This window comes from Malaclemys terrapin, chromosome 11, assembly GCF_027887155.1.
Source record: "Malaclemys terrapin pileata isolate rMalTer1 chromosome 11, rMalTer1.hap1, whole genome shotgun sequence".
NCBI classification, from domain to species: Eukaryota; Metazoa; Chordata; order Testudines; family Emydidae; genus Malaclemys; species Malaclemys terrapin.
Genome location: NC_071515.1, coordinates 75,921,181 through 75,931,572, shown reverse-complemented (window position 1 = coordinate 75,931,572; position 10,392 = coordinate 75,921,181). Strand labels below are relative to the sequence as shown.

Below are 10,392 nucleotides of genomic sequence, written 5' to 3'. Positions count from 1 at the left end.
GAGAGAAAGCGATGGGGCTACAGTGTGTGTGTGAGATGGGGTTACTGTGTGTGTGCATGTGTGTGCGTGAGTGCGAGATGGGGTTAGTGTGTGTGTGTGAGATGGGGTTACAGTGTGTGTGAGATGGGGGTTACAGTGTGTGTGTCAGAGAGAGATGGGGTTACAGTGTGTGTGTGTGTGTGTGTGTGTGTGTGTGTGTGTGTGTGTGTGTGTGTGTGTGAGAGAGAGAGAGAGATGGGGTTACAGAGTGTGCGTGTGCGCACACTGATCAACTCTCCTCCTTAGGCGTTCCACATGATGACCCTCCCCTCCCACCCCCGCCCCACGACGTTTTAACCTGATCCTTTTCTTTTCCAGCGCAGGCTTGAGTTCACTGCACTTAATCCCTAACACAAGCCCTGCCAACGTCTCTCCTACTTTGCCTTTCTACTCTGCGACGCTCCTTCGGTTTCCTTGGCCAGCGACGTTGCCTGTGGAGAAAACATGATGACCATCTTGTGCCCAGTGGGGTTCTGTGGCATAACTCCCAAGGCCGGGGCCACTGTAGCTGCTGTCTACATGATCCTAGTGACCAACAGCTACCTGATCTGTGAGGTTGGCCACTTGGAACGAGCAATGACGGACATGGCACAAATCAAGCCCTTCAACTTAACTGAAGTGGGGAAGATGCTACCGTATTGCTACTATACAGGCATCACGCTGGCTTTCATGACCTACCCGGTGTGTGTCTTCCTCATCTACTCAGTCCAGAAGCGGCTCTACGTGGGCATGTTCGCCTATGTCGCATGGATCACCTTCTATGACCTGGCTAACTGCATCATCGTGGCCCTGGCTTACCAGGTCTCCAAAGAAGCCTGGTTTTCCCTCAGCCCCCTGGAGTGGTTTGGGCTGGCCATCAGGATCCCCATGGATTGGTTCTGGCTCTCCTTCATTGTCACATATGCCCTGAGGATTATTGAAAGAAAAGGGCAAGAAAGGCTGTCACTCGGGATGAGGCGGAGCTCTAGGAACTTGTCAGAACCGCCCAGGTTTAGGTTGGGCTCCAACTACTAGGAAAGGCGTGTGAGGGGAGGTATTGGAGCAGTACGTTGGGCCCCATTTTCACGTGTTTCCTACTGATGGAGATGAGAGACCGTTACCTGAGTAATCTCCTTCCTCTGTTGTGTAATTCAGTGTTTCTCTTGCTGATGCTGCATTTTCCAGGCTCTGAGTTCGAGTCCTGAATAAATACCCCAAAAGCCCATGATTTATATTTGTTTTAGGTTTTATCCCTGGCTTTTATTTTGCATCAGGAAGCCACAGGGCATGGGAGTCAGCAGAACTGGGTCTATCCACAGTTCTGCTACCGAGTCACCAAATGACCTTGAGCGAGTCATGTCATCTCCCCCTACCTCAGTTTTCTCATCTGTAAAATGGAGAGAAAGATATTGTTGTATAGTATATATGTAAGGCACTGGAAGCTCGAGGGATGAAAAGCCTGACATAAGGCCAGATTTTGAAAGATATTTAGGCATTGTGGTGCTCAGTGTTGAAACACCTAACTGATTTAGGAGCCTCACTCTCATTTTCAAAAGGGATTTAGGTGCTTGGGACAGCTGTCAGTTATGATCAGGGTATCGTAAGAGCCCTGTAGCAGATGCTGCTGAGAGGATGCATTCAAGTAGACCATGCTGCATATCTTTGGCATCCAGCCTAACTAAATCATTGCATGGTTGCCATGTAAGAGTAAACAAATACCTGCCCTAGACACTTACCAGCTCTCCCCAGTCAGAAATCCAGTCCCGGGCCACGTGCTTGATGGCTACCTAGAACACAAACAGAACCAGACAGACAATCAGAATCAGGTCAGGCAACCCCAGAAAGAGGGGAGGCAAACAAGGACCAATGGAAGGGATGCAAGATGGTGGTTATGCCAGGGCAAAGCAAAGGAGATGTAACTGGGTAAGGGACGCAAAGGTGGAGATCAATAGAGCAGCGTGCATGGGGAGCCGGCTGCAGGGATGGGGGTGGGGGTCACTGTCCAGACTCTACTCACCGGGGCGCCGTCCGACAGGCGGGTGCCTGAGTAGACAGAACCAAAGCCCAGCAGTGGGCCCACCTGGTACAGCTTCTCCAGGGGCTCCTTGTCCTTCCCTGCAGGCAGAGAGGCACAAGACACCAGGATCAGAACCAGCTGTGTCCTCAAAAGACCCAGCCAACCCTCCAAACCACAGCAACCCCACATCCCTCCTCAGAACGACCTCCCTCCCCGAACTGAACCAGCCTCACATCCCTCCCCAGACCAAACTGGATCAGACCCCCCAAACCGGACCAGACCCACATCCCTCCCCCGAACCAAACCAGACTCCTCTCTGAACCTACCCCTCTCGAACCGAACCTCCCCAATGCCCAGCAGGACAGGACTCCTCCTGAACCGAACCCGGACCACTCTGGGGCACCCTACTCTGGAGCCACCCCCTGCTGTCGATCCGAACCGAACCGGGCCTCACCTGGCTGTAGCTTGGCCAGGTGCAGCTCCCCGCCAGACCTGGAGCACAGGTGGGCCAGCGAGTTGATCTTGGAGAGCAGCATCCCCGCCCCGTCCCCTTGCTCCAGGGCTGGGACCGGAACCGGCACCGCCCGAACCGAACCGGGCGCCAGTGGCTCGGCTCGGCTCGCAGCCCCGCCAGGTCGGAACCAAGGGGGTGGGGTCCGGGCTGGTGCGGGGGGGGCGGAGGCCGGGGGGAAGGGAGGGGACACGAATGGGAGCAAGAGGGGGGAGGGGTCAGGGGAAGGGGAGAATAAAGGCACGGGGCGGGAGCAGAGACTGAGGGGGATGAAACGGGGGGAAGAGGGTGCCGAGAGGATTCCTTCAATACTCTCAAAAGTGCTGTGAGGACCTGAGAAGGAAGGTGTTCTAGGTGGGCAAAATACTATTATTTGTGTAAAAATTCAAGAAGAGAATGGGTCTGATTCTAGATTTCCCTGCACCATGCGTGGTCACTTACACCAGGGCTAAGTGAGCAGAAAGTCAGTATAAACTGCTGGCAGGCTGCTTTGCTTGCATCGTTTGCCCACTGTGCGTGAGTCTGAATGATTTACACAAGGTGTAAGAAGAAGAACAGGAGTACTTGTGGCACCTTAGAGACTAACAAATTTATTAGAGCATAAGCTTTCGTGGACTACAGCCCACTTCTTCGGATGCATATAGAATGGAACATATAATGAGGAGATATATATACACACATACAGAGAGCATAAACAGGTGGGAGTTGTCTTACCAACTCTGAGAGGCCAATTAATTAAGAGAAAAAAAACTTAGATCTACAACCTATCCTGAAAGATGATCCTTTACTCTCACAGATCTTGGGAGACAGACCTGTCCTCGCTTACAGACAACCCCCCAACCTAAAGCAAATACTCACCAGCAACCACACATCACTGAACAAAACCACTAACCCAGGAACCTATCCTTGTAACAAACCCCGATGCCAACTCTGTCCACATATCTATTCAAGTGACATCATCATAGGACCTAATCACATCAGCCATACCATCAGGGGCTCGTTCACCTGCACATCTACCAATGTGATCTATGCCATCATGTGCCAGCAATGCCCCTCTGCCATGTACATTGGCCAAACCGGACAGTCTCTACGCAAAAGAATTAATGGACACAAATCTGACATCAGGAATCATAATACTCAAAAACCAGTGGGAGAACACTTTAACCTGTCTGGTCATTCAGTGACAGACCTGCGGGTGGCTATATTACAACAGAAAAACTTCAAAAACAGACTCCAAAGAGAGACTGCAGAGCTAGAATTGATATGCAAACTAGACACAATCAACTCAGGATTGAATAAGGACTGGGAATGGCTGAGCCATTACAAACATTGACTCTATCTCCCCTTGTAAGTACTCTCACACTTCTTATCACACTGTCTGTACTCGGCTAGCTTGATTATCACTTCAAAAGTTTTTTTTCTCTTAATTAATTGGCCTCTCAGAGTTGGTAAGACAACTCCCACCTGTTTATGCTCTCTGTATGTGTGTATATATATCTCCTCATTATATGTTCCATTCTATATGCATCCGAAGAAGTGGGCTGTAGTCCACGAAAGCTTATGCTCTAATAAATTTGTTAGTCTCTAAGGTGCCACAAGTACTCCTGTTCTTCTTTTTGCGGATACAGACTAACACGGCTGTTACTCTGAAACAAGGTGTGAGGTGAAGGAGAATGGCCCCCAGTGTTTCTCGTTAACATTCAAGTGAGGCGAGGAAGTGTCTTTTTTAAAGTTAGACAGAGATTCCTAGGACCAGATTTTCTAGGGCTCAGCAGACACGACTGGGGTCAGATTTTCAGAAGAGCCAAGCACTGAGCACATGAAAATCTGGCTCTTTGTTTCAGTGCCTAAACGGGACATGCTAACACCAGAGGGCAGTACAATTCTACAGCTGATAAGAAGCCAGGCCACCTACACCACCCTGTGTTATACACCTTACAGAGCCTCTCTTTTCTCCTGAACCAGCCACCCCCTAGGTGCCAGCAGGAGCCTCCCAGCTGGAAGTGGGCCAAAGACAAAGGCCAACTTTCGATTCTGAACAAGACTGAAAGTGAAGGGACAAGAATCAGTTCTCCCTCCTGTGCCCAGCCAAGCAGGGGAAGGAACTTAAAGCCAAGTGAAAGTTGAAAGTTAATTTTGTAGCTCCCAGCTGCAGCGAGATCAGCCCCTCCAAGGCAGGGGCAAAGTGGGGGGCACGCGTGCTGTCTCTTGAGTCCTATTAGAACAGAAAGGTTCAGAGTTTCATACTTCCATAGCCTTTAAAGTCAGAGTGGACCATTAGATTACCCAGTCCAGTGGTTCTCAAACTTTTGTACCAGTGACCCCTTTCAGATAGCAAGTCTCTGAGTGTGACCCCCCTTATAAATTAAAAACACTTTTTATATATATTTAACACCATTCTAAATGCTGGAGGCGAAGCAGGGTTTGGAATGGAGGCTGACAGCTTGCGACCCCCCATATAATAACCTCGCGACCTCCTGAGGGGACCCACAGTTTGAGAACCCCAGACCTAGTCTGACCTCCTCTATATCATGAGTTCACAAGTTTTTTCTTTCTGAGGCCCCCACAACATGCTATAAAAACTCCTCGGCCCACCTGTGCCACAGAGGTACAAAAATAAAAAAACGGAATATTATTTTTGTTTTATTTACTTGGTGTGAAACGCGTTGCTGGTGCTGACCCACAGGCTGGGTGGCCTGCTGAGGTGAGTAAAAGGGCGGAGGTAGCGCTCCCTCCCTCGATTCCCGCCGCCTGGGGCAGATCCCCTTGAAACCTGCTCATGGCTACCCAGGGGGCTTAGGGTGACCAGACGTCCCGATTTTATCGGGACCGTCCCGATATTTCCTTGTTTGTCCCGCGTCCCGACCGACATGCGGTCGGGACACTGGACAAACAAGGAAATGCCCCGGAGCCTGGAGCCCGGAAGTGCTCGCACCCCCCCCGCCCCGACTCCGCCCCCTCCTCCCCCGATTGGCTCCCTCCCCGAATCCCCGCCTCTTCCCCGGGCTCACCATTCCCCCTCCCTCCACAAGCGCTGGAGGGAGGCCCGGGAGACGCAGGGGAAGCGCGGGGCCGGGGTGAGGGAGAGTCCGGCCTGGCCCTGAGCAGGCAGGACTCAGTCGGGCGGTAGGGCGAGGAGGGGGGCGGCCCGCGGGGCCAGGCGGCGGCTGTTCTCCCCCCCGGGCAGCGGGACACGGGAGCAGCCGCTGCTGCAGCTCCCACTGCCGCGGGGGAGGAAGCGGCCATGGCGCTCCGCGGCTGCGGCGCCTCCGAACCCCCCGAGCCGGGGCCTTCTGCAGGGACCCAGCAGTGCGCACGCTGGGCCCAGCCCCTGGCCAGTCGCGTCTGGGCTGCTGCCCAGCTGGTGCTATCCCGCGGCGGCCCCGGGGCGGAGGCATCGGCCGCCCAGCCCCGTTCGTTCCCCTGCGGGACGGGGGGGCTGGGGCCTGCTGCCCCCACTCCGGGGCCGCCGCGCGATAGCACCAGCTGGGCAGCAGCCCAGACGCGACTGGCCAGGGGCTGGGCCCAGCGTACGCGCTGCTGGGTCCACGCAGCAGGCCCCGGCTCGGGGGGTTCGGGGGCGCCAGAGCCGCAGCCGCGGAGCGCCATGGCCGCTTCCTCCCCCGCCCTGGCAGTGGGAGCTGCAGCAGCGGCTGCTCCCGAGTCCCGCTGCCCAGGGGGGAGAACAGCCACCGCCTGGCCCCGCGGGCCGCCCCCCTCCTCGCCCTACCGCCCGACTGAGTCCTGCCTGCTCGGGGCCAGGCCGGGCTCTCACTCACCCCGGCCCCGCGCTTCCCCTGAGTCTCCCGGGCCTCCCTCCAGCGCTTGCGGAGGAAGGGTTTTTTTTTTTTTGGCCCCGCCCCCCCACGTCACCCCCCCTCCCCCCGCCCGCGTCCCGATATTTGTCTTGGGTTATCTGGTCACCCTAAGGGGGCTGCAGATCCCTAGTTGGGAATCACTGCCCAGAGAATTGCAGTTACTCTTGTACTGAGTCCAATAACTTGTGTTTGACTAAAGCATGTCTTCCAGAAGGCACCCAGGCCTGATTGGACAACATCAAGAGATGGAAAATCCACACCGTCCCTTGGCCGTTGGTGCCAATTGGTACCAGATGTGCCCATTACTTTGCGGTATGCTCATTTATTTGGGTTACTCCTCTGGGGAAGGGGATTCTGTAATCCTGTCAATGTACTGCTTGTGTCACTTGTGTTTACATATGGAGCTCTACTTCTCCCTTCTGCAAGTCCCCTCCCAATGGAGCTATCTTGCAGGACCTAGGGTCCCTAAGGCTGGGTTACTCCCACCCCAGAACTGGCTGAACACCCACACACCCACACTTACATTAACAGAGCAAGTCTGAGCGGACCGGGTCAATCAGCACTGTCAAGCTGATCCCTTATATGTCTCTGGACTCACTGGGCTGGAGGAAGCAGCACAAGCTGTCTCTCCTTATATGCCCCTGGGCTCCATGGACTGGGTCAAGCAGCACTTTCAAGCTGTTACCCTTCTGCGTCCCAAATTCAGCACGTCCCTATCCCCACTCCCCCAACACAATTGTACTGGCAGTAACCTACTCGATGAGCAAACCCTACAGTATTTTGGGCACTGCAGGGATCTTTAGCTTAGGTAAAAGAAGCATTGCTGTAGCGTGAATGGAGGAAGCTAAAAACACAAACGAGTAAAGTTCAGCGAGAGAGAGAGAAGCAACCAACTTAACCATAGAAGTTATTTATTGAATAATAGTGATAACTACACAAGGAGAGCTAAACCAACATAACATACATGATTAAAGGCTAATACCTAAGGTAGACAGGAAAACAGAGAGAGAGAGAGAGAGAGAGAGAGAGAGAAAGAAGGGGGTCTCTCCGCTCCCTGAAGCTTGAACTGGTCGGGGTTCCCAGATGATGATGGTAGCTGAGGGTCCTGAGGGCAAGAGGCAGGCAGAGTCCCCAGCACGATCAGTGAGGAGATGATGGAGTTCCAGTGGAACTGATGCATAGTTTGGATCTAAGCATCAGAACCCTGACTAGAGGGTGAGTAGGGATTTTTGTAGAGAAAATACAATGGTTGAAGGGAGAACACTAGATTTGTTTATAGGTAAGCTGATGACTCAAGGGTTTTCTTTAGACTAGACAATAGGAGCTGATTACTCTTGGCTATGGGTGGTGTTTTCTTCCAGGGAGTTCACAATACAAAAGTTTTTTTTTTTTTTTTTCTTCCTCTTAATTAATTGGCCTCTCAGAGTTGGTAAGACAACTCCCACCTGTTTATGCTCTCTGTATGCGTGTATATATATCTCCTCATTATATGTTCCATTCTATATGCATCCGAAGAAGTGGGCTGTAGTCCACGAAAGCTTATGCTCTAATAAATTTGTTAGTCTCTAAGGTGCCACAAGTACTCCTGTTCTTCTTTTTGCGGATACAGACTAACACGGCTGTTACTCTGAAATACAACTAGGCTGCTTCAGTATTTGGATATCAATTAAGGATTCATGACTAGAATTGGTCTGATAACTGCTGAGCTGGGTGTGTGTGCAGGCGTAGGTTCATTAGCATCTGGAGCAGAGATTCCCAGGATGCAGTGCTTCCCTGCTTGTTCTGGTCCCAGAATTCAGTGTGGTTCTCTGTTCTCCATTCTGGATGTAAATTTACATGTCTTCCTGTCCCATCTTTCATGCAGATGAGGCTAGGGGAGTTGTCTCTGCTCTCCATTCTGTATGCTAATGGAGATGTCTTAATCTTGTCACCCTTGTCAGGGAGGGTCTAGGTGTGTCTCCCAACGCCCTTCACTGCTCTCTGCAAGTTTTCTTCCTCTGATGGGTTTTGGTTTAAGCAGAGACTGGGGGGGAGGGGGGGTGTCTTTCTTGAGTCAGGCTGGATACTGCACCCTGGTTCCCCAGGAACACAGAGGTGTCTGGTATCAAGTCCCCCCATTGATGGGGTGCTTGCGCTGAGCGAGTATCCCCATCACATCCTTGCTCCGTGGCACCGGGTCTGATCTTCCATCCATTGCAGCCGCCGCCGCATCAGTGGTTGTATCCAATAAACCAGCAGAAGCAGACCAATTGCTAGTATAATTTGGAAACCAATGATCACCAGAATGGGGTGAAGCATGATATTCAAAAGACCTGCTGCACTGGGGCTCTACCCAAACAAAGTCCCCCACCAAGAGTGATGGCCTGTGTTTTTACCTTAATGGCAATGAGACCCATTTCCAGTGAAATGGGGGAAACCTCCTTGTAGAGCTCAGGATAGGCATTTAAATGTTGTACAGTTCATAAAGGCACAGAAAACTTAATATCACAACTAACAACGGTGGTTACATTATAGAAACAGTGATTAACATAAGGCACCAGGGGTTGGACCCAATGTCCATTAATTAATACAATATTACAATTTGTCCTTACACACACACACGCTTTACCAACATAGACAATAACAGACCCCTCTTCCTGGATAACATCTAAGGAACATTGAGACTTATTCCCAGGTTACCCATTCATCCCAACCCTTATGGCTAGTTCCAATCAAGGGAGCACATGCAGGTGCAATGTGAATTTAAACCAAATTGCTGGCATGAGCTTGTCACAATGTGTGCCCCTTTAATGGAACTACCCAGTCTGGGGGACCTTGCTGAGTCAGGTCATGTCCAGCTAAAGTCCAGTTCAGCAGTTCCCAGTTTATGAGGAACCGTGTGATATTCTTGCCTGCTGGTGTGATCAGAGACAGCTGCAGTTCCTCTCCGGGTACCGGAGGTGTCTGAGTTCCAATGACAATGATGACAGGTAGGGGCATGGTTGTTCCCCAAACAGCGGCGGAAACCAGGGCTATCCTGCACCTTCTGGCACCCAGGAGGCTGTCACTGGGTGTGTTTGAGGGTGTACGTCCTGTTTGAGACCACAACGGCTTACAGAAGAATGGGGTGGAGTCTGTCTAGCGCAACACTCTCAGATGCACTGGTACTTACGTTGTTGCCACTAGGCATAGCTACCAGGTAACTCGGGAGAGTGGAAGGCCAAAAGTGCCGACAAAGCTCTTCTGCTCTGGGCCTACGTGAACCACAGAACTCCATCTTGAGAACTCTCACCTACTTCTGTGCTAACGGCTGACATGCTGAAGCAGAAATGGAAGGGTCGGCTTTTCTAGCGGGCAGCTGCTGTAAACAGGCCTTGCAAACCCAAAAGATAAGCAGACGAATGGAAATTTTCTAATTGTAACTGCTCGAGAAAAGAAGAGAAAGAGAAGTAAGAGAGAGGAACAGAACAAAGGCTTGCACAGAAACTGCTTAAAATATAAAAGAGAAAATTAGTTTGTATTTGTGGCACTTGATTTGAGACACGCTGGTCTCCTAGTGCCATTTCAGAGCTCTGAAATAAACTTGGCTTGCTTTCTCTCCTCGGTGTCTTTATTGGTGCCAAGCGCACCGGGCAACGAACCCCTGTTTGCCATCTCGGGGCCCAGTTCTGGGCAGGCAACAGTTTAACTGTTTCATATTTTACATCCCTAGTTGGTACCCCATCACCACCCCCTTCTGCGCACTGTCATGGCGATGGGAGGTGGGAGGAGGGAGAGACCATCACATGATCTGGGAGTGTTAGGATGAAGGGGAGAACCTGTCACGTGGCCAGGAGGTGTCATGGCGACACCAGTCTCCCCTGTCATGTGACCCGGTTTCCCTCGGTGCATCACAGGACTTGGGCTAGTTCTGGTCACATCCCTCTTGCTGCCCAGCTCCCTGGCTGCCCCAAGGGCCAGGAGGCAGCGAGACCCCCCTAGTAGCGGCACCGGCAGTGCCACCCGCCCTCTTAGCCCGCCATGCCTGCACCTGGAGGCAGCAGCCAGGG

The 10,392-nt window shown here is 52.2% G+C and overlaps 1 protein-coding gene across 1 annotated transcript; it reads right to left on the bottom strand.

Annotated features, from left to right (window-relative positions):
• Positions 1 to 354: 354 nt before the first annotated feature.
• Positions 355 to 3,120, bottom strand: LOC128845676 (serine/threonine-protein kinase pim-1-like). The gene is made up of 5 exons (XM_054044570.1): positions 2,490 to 3,120; positions 2,036 to 2,133; positions 1,755 to 1,805; positions 718 to 945; positions 355 to 470 (listed from the first exon to the last, which is right to left on the bottom strand). The coding sequence occupies exons 1-4, from the start codon at positions 2,569 to 2,571 to the stop codon at positions 742 to 744; spliced, it is 435 nt and encodes a 144-aa protein (XP_053900545.1). The 5' UTR covers positions 2,572 to 3,120; the 3' UTR covers positions 355 to 470; positions 718 to 741.
• Positions 3,121 to 10,392: the final 7,272 nt, after the last annotated feature.

Excerpts from the sequence above, each read along its gene's own strand:
- LOC128845676 (XM_054044570.1), bottom strand. The coding sequence starts at position 2,571 with ATGCTGCTCTCCAAGATCAACTCGCTGGCCCACCTGTGCTCCAGGTCT. Across the intron at positions 2,134-2,489 it reads CCTGGCCAAGCTACAGCCAG|GGAAGGACAAGGAGCCCCTG; the intron begins GTGAGGCCCGGT and ends CTCTGCCTGCAG. Across the intron at positions 1,806-2,035 it reads GCCTGTCGGACGGCGCCCCG|GTAGCCATCAAGCACGTGGC; the intron begins GTGAGTAGAGTC and ends TTTGTGTTCTAG.